Genomic DNA, 14,287 nt, shown 5'->3' with positions numbered 1-14,287 from the left:
TGCTGTCTCAGTTTTATCATAAAACATGTTTATTGTGAGTGCCCCATCAAATTTTTCCCAATAGTAGATTATAAATGTCCTTGGACAAGACAGGAAATGCTAAAACAAACTTTAGAACAAAACGTTACTTAATGTTCCTAAAAAGGACAGCATAATTAAAGTACCAATTATTATTATGGTATTTGTCACCCACACACTGTGACTACACAGTTAGGACAGGAAGTTGTAAACAAATAATTCATCACTGAGTGTGTGGGAGCGATGGATGCACAAAGAGAAGAGGGAGCACTGTTCACCTTATTTTGTACATCACCCACATAGCCACTGCTGCTAGACCGAGAATAGACCCGCGCATGCTCAGTGCTCAACGAGCAAACCCCGCCCTCTTCCGGGTTATTAATGGTAGTCGTTGTGTGATTGGCCAAACGAGCTCGTCCTCGCGGAATGGGCGGAGCTCATCTGATCTGCAGTTAATCCGACAGGGATTGGTTTGAAGTCAGCGGAGTGAAGAAAGAGGAGCGGAGAGGAATGACGGAGTTTACTGATATAACTCCAGAAACACGGACTTCGCACGATATTAGCATACAGACAGGACCACGAAAATGATATTATAGAAGTAGTTTAACATGAAAGAAAAACTTTAGAGGTGAGTTTTTGGGGGGAGACGCAGAGGTTGACGGGGCAGTCCGCTCAGGGCTAACGTTAAACATGGATGTCCGGGGAGCAACGGTGCGGCTCTGAGCAGGAATTAAGGCCGTTTCTGGGTTATTTCTGGTCGGGAGTTTGGCTGACGGAGCTGAGGAGGATTTTAAAGCAGCAGCCTATTTACCAGGTGAGCCCAGCGTCTAAAACAGGTTAGGAGCACTTTACCTTTACGCAACTCTATTTTAACCCCGCTAATAAAGTGTCTCTTTCTCAGTTGCAGGTTTAAAATTCAAGGCTGTGACTTGTTGTAGCGCCCATCACCTAAGGTAAGTGGAGTTTAGCTATCTGTGGTTAATTTGTTTGCATATTAGCGTCATTTCCATGTTATTCAAATTTGTTAAGTCAAATATACCCGCAGCAATCATTCACAGGAGTGTAATAAAATCACTGTTAGGGACTGTTCTTTACTTGTTAGGGGAGGGGGATGACTGGGGTGTGACTTTATTTTTTTTACCTCTCCCAAAGCTAAAAATATTTTTCCTTGAGCATAAATATGCACCACCCTCCTGCACAAAATAGTTATCAGATTTTTTTAATTTACCCTTTGATGCTTGAAAGTGGCTTAAAGTTGAAATTCTAGCAATGAAATAAGCTTGGTTTTTCACTCTTGTCGTGCATGCTGGTTTGTGAGCAGTTTATTTTTGACCAAACCTCAAACAAGACATAGAATAAAGTGATTTTGATGAGATTTGATTATGTTTTTTTATCTGATGGAAAAGTTTGTGGCCCATAATGTGCCCAAGGACCATCAGAAATTTGAAAATCCAACAACAATGTCTGTTTTTACCGTTTCTGGCTATGATAAATGGTGTAATTTTGGCAAGTTTGGAAGAAAACCTAGATAAACTGGTTGTAAAATCAATACAAAATACAACAATTTATATTATAATGCCCCTGCCCTAAGCCACAATAAAAAACGTGTCCCTTCAAAGTGCTTAAAAAATTATTTGACATGCCTCCCCCTCTTTGCACCACCCCTCACCCCCGTAAATAATGAACAGTCCCTTATGCAAGTAATGTTAAAGCAAAGACAAAAGCGCTAAAATGTCGTAGAGGTTTCGTGCTGAATAAATCCCAGTGTTATTGTTATTGTTGCTTCAGCCAGTATGATAATCCAGTCTGGCTGTCACCCATATCATTACTTATTATGTATTATAAACACAACCCCCACCACCCCTTTCCATCTGTTGCTTTGCTTTATTCCTGACCCCCTGCCTCTCTGATATATTATTCGTATGTGTGTGTGTGTGTGTGTGTGTGTGAGGGAGAGACTCCACAGACTGACCTTTTTTGCCTTTCAAATGAAACACACAGATGTCCCTTTGCTTCAGCACAGCATCATTTCACTGTCACTGGCATTGTGTATGTGTGTGTGTGTGTGTGTGTGTGTGTGTGGCTGCTGATGCCTTCACTTCTCCTTGTTGACATGTGGATCTGCTGATCCCTGGCAAACCAATACAAATGACCTGCTGTCTCACACATGCACACACACAGGTTACACACACGCACACAAACAGTGAAACGGTAACTCCTCTCAGTCTCATATATAAAAGCCTAATTCATTTTATTGAACCACTAAATTAAATCATTTGATTTTAATTTGATTTATGTAAGTGTGTGTGTGTGTGTGTGTGTGTGTGTGTGTGTGTGTAATAGCACTCTGTCAGCCTGTCATTGTCCGTGCTGTTTTTTTTTAGTGTGCAATGTGACTTATGGTTGCCATGCTACTCTGGCAGACGAGACTTGATAGGTCAGTTTGAAGGATGCCCACTCACTGTCTCTCTTTCTCATTCAGTGACCATTTTTAGCACTAACGCCCACTTTTTTTGCCATTTGTTATCTCTATTTGTGTCTGAAATTATGTGTGGGTGCCTTTGCATCAGCCCCCACTCCACCTCCACAACACCAAGGTCTCCATCTCCCCCGAGCTCAGTCCCATCTGACAGCTGTCTGTCAGTGTACAAGAACAAACGTACCCTGAGACCATGACTGTGTCACCATAGAGATGGTTACAAGCTGCTGGTTATATAATATGTCTTCCGGCCACTTCAAGTCCAGTCATCTTCAGGAGCTGGAAGTGGATGCGGCAGCATATGTGACGTCTCTTGTCCGTCCCTACCTAAATTTGGTCAGGCTGTGGGCTGTTGATTCTTGTTTGACTTCCTAGTCAGACATTGAAAGATGAGGTTTATTGCAGGAATTTTCAATGATTGAAAACTCGGGCTTTAAATGCCAGGTTTTGTTGTGAGTCTTGCAAATCAATGAGCATTTTCCTATAGATCTAAAAAATCTGTCCCAATGTTTAGTTATCATACAAGGAAACATGAGCAATGACTCTAAATACCAGAATGCCTTGCAGCTAAATGACACGTTGCTTTCCGTTAACTTGAAAAACACAGTGTGCTATCAAGCTCCCACGCTCCACCTAAAACCACAGCGACTAGTAGATGTTTAGACATGTTATTTGGCAGAGATCAAACAGCATTCTGGGAGATGTAGGAGCTTACACAGATACCATTGTACCGATGACACACAGGCATTCTTGACTGATAGTGACCTGTTGAACTGCTGTGTATCTGTGTTTATCTTCTATCTCGTCCTATCTCTGATTACTCATTACATGATGACATAGTGTCAGATCTTTATTCCAGGTTGATGATTGCTGGAGGAAATGCATGTTCATACTCAATGAATTGTATCACTGTTTCACACACGCACACTCACATTGTCTGCGTTCTGTGTCACTTCCAGATGTTGAAGCTGTGGAGGCGAGACGTGCCGCTCTCGGAGAGGCTGGGGGAGGACTCTCCTCTGGCCGCAGCACCCGTCCCCCCGCCAACGGCAGCTCCGACGGGCCCCAACATTTCATGGCTCCCCGAAGCCCCACTGCTGGGCCAAGACCCGCCCATCTTCCTCATGACCCCTGCTGCTCAGGCTGTGTCTGGCTTCTTCGTCTGGACCGCACTCATCCTCACCTGTCACCAGGTAACTGCTTCCAAACAGCAGAAGGAGAGAGGGGGGGGGGTTAAATCAACAGGTCTTTACCGAGTTATTTACTCAGCTGGTGATACAGATGTTGAGATTTGACAGAGCAGACCGGCTTTTCTGAAGGAGGTGCTCACAAAGATGTGAACTAGATTTGGCAGGCAGATGTGTTTGTGTTGTTTAATGCACAAATGATGTGATCCTGCAACGCACATACATCTGCTCAGGCCCAGAGAAGGGCAGGAGTTGCTTGGCAACGTCCCTCGGCAGGTGTTTGTGATACAGAGCATGAATGTGCACAAACACACACACGCACGCACACACACACACACACACACAAAGGTGAAACTTGATCCAGGTGGATGAAAAGCAGGTATGAAAAAAAACCAAGCTGAATAGAGTCAGAGTTTTTCTCTTTCACACATTCCTGTGAGATGTTGTCGGTGAGGTGAGGTAATGTATTGATTGTTAAGGTCAGGGACACACTGACAAGACAGCAAAGAGACATTAATGACACACAGGATAAAAATCTGATTAAAAAAAAGTTTTTAGTTTCAAGTACTTTTTTAAAGATTAAAAAAGCTCTAACTTTTCAACCTTTTATTCATTCTGATATAGTGCTGATGTTTTAAACTTACATTTTGCACAATTTATAGTTTTCAACTTAATGTGTAAAGTCTGTTCTGCCTAAAGTCTCATTTTCAATACTTAAAGAGTCTCCTCTGTCTGCCCCAGATCTACATGCACCTACGTTTCTACAGCTCGCCAAGGGAGCAGCGCCACATTGTACGGATCCTCTTCATCGTTCCTATCTACGCCTTCGACTCTTGGCTCAGCCTCCTTTTCTTCACCAACGACCAGTACTACGTGTACTTTGACACCATCAGGGACTGCTATGAGGGTAAGGACGTGCTTTTGTCTTCATCCTGTGGAGCTCAGTCTGTCACTTGAAGTGACGATGCAGTTTTGTTCATGTCACCGGTTCAGCAGAGGGCAGTGGCACAAAATCGATGAGCTGCTTTGACAGTACAGGACACAGGAACAGATCTAGGGTACAGCATGCTTGTTGGAATGCTGTTTTGGGAGTCATTATGGTCACACCAAAAACTAGCCAAAGCCACTCCACATTAGGTATGGTATTCCCACCCAGGGTCCAACTAGGTTAAAATGTGACACACTAAGTTATCTTAAATGAAAACGCATTTAATGGCATTTGTTTTGAAACAATAGATGGATAGAAGTTACCGATTAAAATCCCTTCCACCTCACTGTGGGCACCTTTCCAGTTAAGTTGTCGAAACACATTATGATCAGATCAGAACAGTCTGTCCAGCCTCAACAGATTATTCCACCTACTTGGTCAATGTTTGTTTAGCAAAGTCCCCGTTCACCCTCATTAGATTCCTGCCTTCTCTGTGGTATACTGAGCCTGTCTCTCCTCTACATCAACTGTCTTTGAGTACAGGTACATGGTAAATATTTTAATGAAATAATAGCTAGTAAGTAAGATAAACATTAAGACAACATAAGGAACCTAGCTGAACTTACCAATGTTAGCAACGTTTCAAGTATGTAGAAATGTTGCTGTTTCAAAGTACAAATGGCGGACATTAATTTTGGCAGTTCTCTGAATTGATACAGCAAAAAAAGCTTGATTTTTAATCTGTATGTTGTCAGACTTATCCAACAGCATTTATCTGTTTACTAAATTTTGAATCTAGTGTCTAAAGTGTCCATATCTATTTAGACAGGAGCATCTATTGTGAAATTTGTATCAGCCGAGGCCTTTTTAATCATTTTAAGTTGAGTAAGTGTGACTGGAATCTAGTGGAATGGATGTAAACATGGATCAATGGCTTACTGCTCACTGCGGAGTATGGACTGTGTTTATTTTTGTCAGGTCAAAAGAGTTAATGTTGAGCTGTCGGCTTTGGTGAGTGGATGGATGACACAAACAAAACAAATGCTGCCTGACGCTTTGCATCTCTGACGCCTCTTACATTTTTGAAGCAACAAAAAGGCAGCTGACTGCCTCCGCTCCACATTACTCAGTGTCACTTGTGACGCTCAGGATAGAAATAGTCCACACACTGTGACACACTTTGTCACTAGCGTCACTTCCTGTGTCGGCGAATCGATGATGTCACACGCATTCGAATGTGGAGTGGAGTCTATGTATGGCTTCTACTTTTGGCAGGAAGCGGCGTCAGTGTTGTGGTCGTCATATCGCTCCCTCAGACAGATGGCTCTCATCCTCCTCCTTGTTTTATCCTCCTCCTCTCTTGATGTTATCTTCTCTCACTTCACAGTTTTTTTTTCCACACCTCTGCCTCACTCTCACCCAAATCTTTTTCAGTACATTTCCACTTTCTCCTCCTCTTCATATTGTCCGCTCCCTCTCCTCTGCCTCCTTGCTCCCTCCTGTTTGCCTTCCCCTCTCCACAACGCTGCCGAGCCCTGCCTAGATCTTTTCCTGAGCAAGGATGACCGACCTGTTGCATGGCAACCGCGCTTGCAAATCTGATGGCTGCATCAGATAATGAGATTCACTCGACCAAACTTGCTGCAAAGTTCTCATTGTATGTAGGCCTACTGTATCACCATGGCAACTAGCACTGCTGACAGGGGTCCTTGGAGAGAAGTGGAAGAGCATAATGGTAAACAGCTGAGACACAGAGAGCTACGCAGATCGACCAGTATGCTTGCTATTGTGTTTAAGCCAGGTGGTGGAGTGGCATGTATGGCATCTTCTCACCTGAGTATTGTTTGACAGGCATCTGATGTCAGACAGGCAACCACAGCAGGCAGTGACGAAGTTCAAGTGTGTGTGTGGGTGGAGTAGAGCTAAAGTCAGTGAGAAAAAGGAGAATATAATAACAGCAGCAGACAGCTGACGTAACAAGAATCCCTGCCAGCAGTACAGCTGCTTTGAGATCAGTGTTGTGACACACACAAACATCCTCCTGAACCTCCCACCCACACACACACACACACGCACACTATGGCACACACCCAGGATATATCATTTTTCACACTTTCACAGTTAACTGATACACACCTCTAAAGCTCACCTTATTTACCACACAGTCACAGTCACACAACCACATCCCCCCTGAGAGAGTGTGTGTTAACAGGATTAGCCCGGCTGTGTTTTTATGAGCCCTTTGGTCGTCATCACCCTCTCACTGAAGCAGCACAGAGGAGAGATAATCCACTGGTCACAAGAGACAGTCAGGTGGAGATCAGTCACACTGGGAGAGATGTGTGTGTATGTTTTTATCTTCTATCCTTGTGAGATCAGTTTTAGCTTCTTGTGCAGAAAGTAAAGATGTTTCTGCAGCTTGAAGTCAGAAATTCCTCCCATAATTTAGTGTCAAGTGTTTATCTGGACAGGAAGATTTATTGTTAGTTAGGTTTAAGCTTGTGTAAGGCAGTGAAGGGTCCTCAGAAGGAGGAAACACAAGTTTCTACTCAGGCATCTGTGCTTTATTTTCTTTATTTTGATATGTATACAACAGCATTTTATTTAATCTAAGTTGGAGTTCATGCTTGACATCGGGGAGAAGTTTGAGCTGGTTGCCACTAAATCCTATACAGTACCGCTTTAATGTTTAAAATCTAAAACTCAACTTTTCATAGGTTATGTTTGCTTTCTAGCTGAATTCCTATGAGCATGTTTTGTGCATTGCTCTTTGCCAGTGGTGTACCACAAATAAATATGCAGCCTTTCCCCTTTCTGTACATCCACTCTAATGTCTTTACACGTAACTGAATTAACATATTGAATACTGAAGTAAGTTCACAACAAATTCATAGAAAACAAATTAATGTACAACATTTTAGAAGGAAATAATTTAAATACAAATGTAGGTGGAGTCTGTAATGTCAGTAGTGTAGGGAGTGGATGGGTGAAAGCTACAACATGATCGTTGGAACCTCTTTTGGGTCTTCTGCATTTTGTTTAACTTCAGCTTCTGCAATAAAGGAAGTGTCTTGTAGTTGCTGTAAATGCTCCCTGGTCCTGCAGTGTGATATGAGGCCAGGCTGCCAGCTGATGTCTGCCTCAGCCTCCTCAGTGTCCGTTGTCACTGTCCAGGCCGCAAGGAAAGAGTGGATGCTGCAGAACCTGTCCTGAATCAGCTGCAGCATCTTCTCGACTAGATCTACAAAGAGATGCTGGTCTCTCTGGTGTCCAGAGTTTGTCTTCATCACCTGCCCAAGGTCACTGAGACACTTGTCTCATAAGCACACTGCCCTGGAGTCTTAAATCTCCAGCGCTGCTATCTGTGGAAATAATAGCCTGTTCTGTTTCCACGGTCCAGCACATACTCTGCTGGCTGGCCCTGAGTGTCTGTGATGAAGCTCGGCATTTTGCAGTCCATCTCCCGGGACGGACTGGGTACCCTGTAGCCTGATCTGCAGCCACCAGGCCCAGAGACCACATATCGATGGCCTCATTAAATGAAATAATTTTTAAGAAATGACATGATACCATGCCTTACTGTTTTACTGAAAGAGCTGAAGAGTTAATTTTATGTCTGCTGCTGGTTTTGATCGACAGTGAATCAGCACATTCTGTTAGAACAACACCGTAAATAACACATGATTCTGACTGTAATATATTTGCCTGCAGATGTCAAAACAAGTGTGACAGGAAGTGACATGTGTCATGTTTGTGTGACTGCTGGGGGGTCTGTGGGCGACTGAATGATTCACTCTGCTGTACTTTTTGGTCTGTGGTATTACAGTTTAAACTGTTTTCTCACAGTTACCATTGAAAGTTGCCGTTTTGCAAACTTTCCACATGCCGTTGAATCTGTTTTCACACGGGCTACATAAAGTCAAAATGTTTGTTGCAATACTAATTCACATGACAATTTGGAAATTACCAATACAATACAAGCAATACAACAAACAGGCTTTATTTAGTCATGGGGAAAGACATTTTGAGATGTCACAGTAGGAAAAGTATGCAGAATCTGTTGTTAAGGAAAAAAGCAAATTAACTAAATAATATCTGCATAAAGATAATAACCCTTTCTCTTCTTGTTTCTCCCCAGCATTTGTAATTTACAACTTCCTGAGCCTGTGCTATGAGTACCTGGGAGGAGAGAGCGCCATCATGGCGGAGATCAGAGGGAAACCCATCGAGTGAGTCTCAGATTCCCAGTTGGAATTAGATAGATATCTAAAAGGCCATTAAGCGATATTTGTTTCCAACCCAACATAAAACAAGTGCATATGTAATTACTGTCCATATTTTCATCATTCCTTCTGTATTGTGTCAGTTTTGCTGCATGAAAAACTTTATTCCTCACAAGTATGAGAAACAGCATTAAGTGTAACCTGGGTATTTTGCTGCGTCATCAGGTCCAGCTGTATGTACGGCACCTGCTGTCTGAGGGGGAAGGCCTACTCCATCGGCTTCCTGCGGTTCTGTAAGCAGGCCACTCTGCAGTTCTGCGTGGTCAAACCACTGATGGCCATCATCACGGTCATCCTGCAGGCCTACGGCAAATACAAGGACGGAGACTTCAAGTGAGTGCTGCAAACAGGAGGTCTATAATTGACTTTTGGGTTCATGTATTGCCTCTGATTGGTGGAGCAGAAGTGCAGAAAAACTGTTTACGAAGATGCTGCCATATTTAGGAAAAACAAACAGGAACTTGTGGATTACTCCTTTAATTTTTAGATTAATTGAATGTCCCAGACTGATCATCGCCTCCTCCCTTAATCGTCTCAGTTTGGGGTATTAATCTCTAATGGGAGATTTTGGCTTTTAGCTTGACCTGCAACAGCAGCAACCTATAAATCAACACCAGCAGAACTAACGTCTGTCTCCCTGTCGTCTTCTCTCTCAACAGTGTTGCCAGCGGTTACCTGTACGTGACCATCATCTACAACATCTCCGTCAGCTTGTCCCTGTACGCCCTCTTCCTCTTCTACTTCTCCACCAGGGAGCTGCTCAGCCCTTACAGCCCCATGCTCAAGTTCCTCATGGTCAAGTCCGTCATCTTCCTCTCCTTCTGGCAGGGTAGGGTTAATCTGCACAAGACACAAGATACTTTTATTCATATATCATGTGAGATTTCTTTATCTTTATCATGTATCGTCTTATCATTTGTGGTCAGGCATGTTGCTCGCCATCCTGGAGAAGTGCGGGGCCATTCCCCAGATTAACTCAGAGGAGGTGTCTGTCGGCGAGGGGACGGTCGCCGCCGGCTATCAGAACTTTATCATTTGCATCGAGATGTTTTTCGCGGCGCTGGCTCTGCGTCACGCTTTCACATACAGAGTCTACATGGACAAGAGTCTTGATTCACAAGGTGAGGAAGGGAAGAGGGAAGAAACGAGAACATTTAGTTCACTGCATGTCTTACAAAAGGAAAAATGTCAAATATTCTAAAGTAGCCTTTTGTCTCCTTTTTATTTCTGTCGTTACCATCGCCGTTTCAATCTCCTTCATCTCCCTTCTTTCAACCAAAATCTCCTACCATTCTTTATTCTTTTCTTTCTCATTATTATCCACCTTTTTTCTTCTGTTTATCACTCATGTTTTGTTTGGGTCTCCCTTCCTTTTTCTACACATCCTCTTTATTTGTCTCTCTTCTTCTCTGCTGCGCCATAAAGGACCCGTTCCTACATATGGAGAGTTTGGTAGGTTAAACACTGACAGTGTTTACTCCACAACCCCGCCCCCCCTTTTTATTTTTTCATTCGTCTTTCCGAGATGTTTTAAGTTAGTTTCTGTCTTGTTTTTTTTTATCCAAGGTTTTGAATGTATTTTGGTTGTTTACATGTTGCTGTTATTCCTAAATCATTCCCATCCTCTTTTACGTTCCCTTTTTATACTGCTCCTCCCTGCCTTGCATCGCTCTACATCACTGTGAAGTTAACCATTTTTCCCTTTCCGTTCCCTCGCTTTAAATCACATCCACTGTCCCTTTACAATTCCTCCCTTTTTCCCTAATTTCCTTTTCACCCATTCCTTCCTTTTGTGTCACTGTTTAACACCTTCTAAATCACTCCTCTTCCCTCTCTCCTCTGACTCTATTCTCTCCTCTCCTTTCCCTCCCTCTCCATTTAATGTGCTCCCACTTCCTTGCCTAAATCACCATAAAGTCACCCTCCTTTAATGCTTCCTCACTTTTTATTTTTCCTTCCTCTCCTTTTCTCTGGTCTAAATCACTCCTCTGCCTCTTCACACCTTTTATTTCCTCCCCCCACTGTCCTTTACTACCCTTTTCCTCTTCCTTTAAATCCCATTTCCTCTCTTTCTCTTTCCCCTCTTCCCCGGACCTCTAACTCTCTCGTCTCGTCCACCTCCTGCAGGCCGCCGTGCCCCCATGAAGAGCATCTCCAGCAGCCTGAAGGAGACCATGAACCCGGGTGATATGGTCCAGGATGCCATCCACAACTTTTCCCCAGCCTACCAGCAGTACACCCAGCAGTCCACGCTGGAGCAAGGGGCACCACCACCTGTCTCCCGCACCCACAGTGCTGTCAACGGCCGCGGTGACACAGAGAAGACGCTTCTGCTCAGCTCTGATGACGAATTCTAAAGCAGGACATGTCACTTTTACAGCTGAATCAGATTCAGACTGTTTAAATGGCGGATGGAACCTAAACCTCCTGTGCACCCGGCCCTCTTTAATGTATGAATGATTAGAGAGGTTTGATTTTCCTGTTTTTGAGACTGATCACAAATACGAGGATCTTCCTGCATAAACATTTCTGCTCCCAAGAATCCTACTCGGTGGGAACTCCCAAAGCTAATTTGGCATTAAAACCGTTGGCCAGAAAAGGAAAAGGGTTGTGTTGGTGCTTGGAAAGTTTGTGAGTCACACTCTTACATACTGAATCATACTTGACTTTTGGAACAAAAGTTTTCTGGCTTGGGCAGAAGCTTAATTTCAGCTCAGTCATGTGGCATTGTAATCATCCTAATGGATGTTTTTTTTTTTATTTTGTTCTGGGCCTGGATTGGTTTACATTTTGAAGGCCCTGTTGTTTTCACATAGTCACTGGCTGCGTTTATTAAGCCAAGAAAACCCTTAAGAAGTTGAATTTCCATGACTGGAGATAGAAAATATTTTATAAAAGTTTTGAACTTTTAATTTTGTAATCTTATATTTTGATATTATTTGCAACAATTTAATAAATTAGTTCATCTGCAAATACATTACAGAAGCTGTTTTCAGTATCGTAGCAGTCTCGTGGTACAGTCATAAAGATGTGGTGCGACGTTTATGGAAAACGTGTAGATGAACTGTGAGTGAACTGGGACGACCCTGGTGCATTGTGGGATTTTTAAGGGAAATCCTTCGCAGTTTTGGATTTAAAGGGAAACCGTGTGAAGACCATTAGTTAATGTCAGTTGTACGGATCAATATATTATTGATATTAGCGGAGCAGATGAGGGTAGATGATAGATTATGCAGTGCATCTGTTTTGGGGAGTGAAGGGCAGCAGCAGAGCTGGTCAGGATTACACTGGTGTAATTGGGGCGTTATTTGAATGGGCGGGATTAAAGCTGGAGCTAGTTCACTCAGGGAGTAGACCTCCGCAGGCCACAATGTAGGTTAACTGGACTGAGGGAAAAACGAGCAGAATATAGGTTAAACTTTAGACGCTTGTTCACAGCAGAGGAGTATACATACATGAAACCAAATGTTAAAGATTTATTGTGCTTAATTTTCTCATGGTAGACTTTAAAGGTATACTAAGTAGGATATTCCTAAAAAGTATAGACTCATACAGACGTAAACCCTCTCAACCATTACTTATGACCCACTGGGAGTGTGTGGCGGTGTATTTATCTGCAGAGACTCTGCCCTCTGCCTACATTTTCTTATTTTCTTCTTATCTTGTATGTGCAGGACATTTATGGGTGTATACCCTTTAGTGCTCAGGGCTTTATAAAACGGTAGTGACCATGTTCTAGACCGTACGCAGCAGGCATCTGCTGACAATCCTGCAGAGTATACCTTTAAATTTGTCTGAGTAGTCCATCCATCTATCACCCTGATGTTCCTAAATGGCTCCAGATACATAAGAAAGACTAAAATCCATCCACATAAAGTCAGTTTTCTGCTCTTACTCTTAACACACTCACTGTAGTGACATCTCTGTCAGCAGTCAGGCTCCATTGTTGTGAGTGTTCCTGCTTGTACGGACCTAAGCCTTTAGCTTAACTACTTTTTTTGCACATTATACAGCTATTATAATGAGGTATGGTATATTTGAAAGCTGAAAAAAGAATATTATTACAGTAATATTGGAATATATATTCACTGTACCACATTTCAAAGCTATGCATTTACAATATGTTCAGTCAATATTCTTTCAATAACATTTGATGTGTAACTTTTGATGCTCTTCTGTTCATTTTTTGTCAGATTTAACTTCACCACAGCCAGAGCTTTTTTTTCCCTCCATATAATTGAAGTTCTTGAGTCATCCGAATGAGTCATGCCGAATCTGCCGACGTGTTTACTGTAACTGCTGTCACTGCTCTGCCGTGGCTGCGTATGAACACCAGGGGGCAGTGTGGAGGAGCCGTGAACACATTCACACTCCTTATCTACAAGCAGACAGGCACTTGTCACACACTTTAGGCTTGGCGCACATGTAACTGCTTTGTTGGAGCACCAGTTTTTTTTATCTCCTCATCACTCTGTGGGTTTCGTCAGAGGAATGAAGTCAGCCTCAGGCCGGTCATGGGTTTTTTTTGTATTTCTGCTTCTGCCTGGCATATTATTGGTTTTAAATAGGACAGAAGCCACGTCTGTGCACAGGAGCAGTGTCCTATTTTTAGACATTGCTGAGTGTTGTCTGGGTAATTGGGTTGCTGGATTTCCATGACTGAGCTTGGAGCAGCAAAAGTGACCCTGCATTACTTGTGTAAAAGCACTGGTTAGTTCATTGTGCTGCAGTTAACATGCTCAAACACTGAATGACAGTGCTGATATTTTTTAGTTGAAGGAAGTTTTTGTGCATCAGTTGGTTTGCTTCATGCTTCAAACTGAAAAAAAAAAAGTCTTATCAGGATGGATGTCAGGCGTACTGCACTTTGAATGCCATAATTTACTTTCAAGCTTCACCCTCTTTCTGTATGTCTTTATTATCTGCTGACGTGTGACGTGTCCTGATGTGTGTGAGTCGAGCTGAGGAAACGCCGCAGACTGATGTTGTAAATACACTTTTAAGTGCTGTCTGTGGGAGGAGTTGTCGTGGTGTATGTTGGTGTAGTCGTATATGTTGTTAATACGGAGCACATTTGGAAAAAAAAGACCTAGTTTTGTATTTTTATTTCATAACTGTCTTTTTTTATTTCAATGACTGTTTTGGTTTCTGGTTCTTTGTATATGATGAAGCTGCTCATGATGCTGATATTTTATGTCAAAATGGAGGAATATCTGAGGGGATAATAAAAAATATTTAGTCTGCTATGTAATTAACTTCTTGTTTGTTTTGACTTTTTTGTGATATATATTACAGAAAAACAAAGCAGGTTAACTGGGCAAAGATCCACTTCAGACACATTTAAAGATAAAAACCCCGCTCTTTTCACTTTTAATAATTTTTGTCTGAAATT

The 14,287-nt window shown here is 42.6% G+C and overlaps 1 protein-coding gene across 3 annotated transcripts; it reads left to right on the top strand.

The window, feature by feature from the left end:
* Nucleotides 1–478: 478 nt before the first annotated feature.
* Nucleotides 479–14,146, top strand: tmem184ba (transmembrane protein 184ba). 3 transcript variants are annotated; one of them, XM_050059248.1, is made up of 10 exons: nucleotides 479–832; nucleotides 926–971; nucleotides 3,457–3,690; nucleotides 4,426–4,591; nucleotides 8,751–8,841; nucleotides 9,061–9,228; nucleotides 9,555–9,724; nucleotides 9,822–10,016; nucleotides 10,321–10,347; nucleotides 11,023–14,146. In XM_050059248.1, exons 3-10 carry the CDS (start codon nucleotides 3,457–3,459, stop codon nucleotides 11,250–11,252), a joined length of 1,281 nt encoding a protein of 426 aa, XP_049915205.1. In that variant the 5' UTR covers nucleotides 479–832; nucleotides 926–971; the 3' UTR covers nucleotides 11,253–14,146. The 3 variants fall into 3 exon arrangements, with proteins under 3 accessions (XP_049915205.1, XP_049915204.1, XP_049915206.1); XM_050059247.1 differs by having other exon boundaries at nucleotides 920–971; XM_050059249.1 differs by lacking the exon at nucleotides 10,321–10,347 and having other exon boundaries at nucleotides 920–971.
* The last annotated feature ends 141 nt before the right edge of the window (nucleotides 14,147–14,287 follow it).

The sequence above is a fragment of the Epinephelus moara genome, chromosome 13, assembly GCF_006386435.1.
Source record: "Epinephelus moara isolate mb chromosome 13, YSFRI_EMoa_1.0, whole genome shotgun sequence".
NCBI classification, from domain to species: domain Eukaryota; kingdom Metazoa; phylum Chordata; class Actinopteri; order Perciformes; family Serranidae; genus Epinephelus; species Epinephelus moara.
Note: the sequence above shows the minus strand (reverse complement) of the source record. Positions and strands in the feature narration are given on the sequence as shown.

What these genes read in the sequence shown, in the direction of transcription:
- tmem184ba (XM_050059248.1), top strand. Translation starts at nt 3,457, where the DNA reads ATGTTGAAGCTGTGGAGGCGAGACGTGCCGCTCTCGGAGAGGCTGGGG. An exon ending in TACAAGGACGGAGACTTCAA is followed by an intron (nt 9,229 to 9,554) that starts GTGAGTGCTGCA and finishes CTCTCTCAACAG; the next exon opens with TGTTGCCAGCGGTTACCTGT. An exon ending in CAAGAGTCTTGATTCACAAG is followed by an intron (nt 10,017 to 10,320) that starts GTGAGGAAGGGA and finishes TGCGCCATAAAG; the next exon opens with GACCCGTTCCTACATATGGA.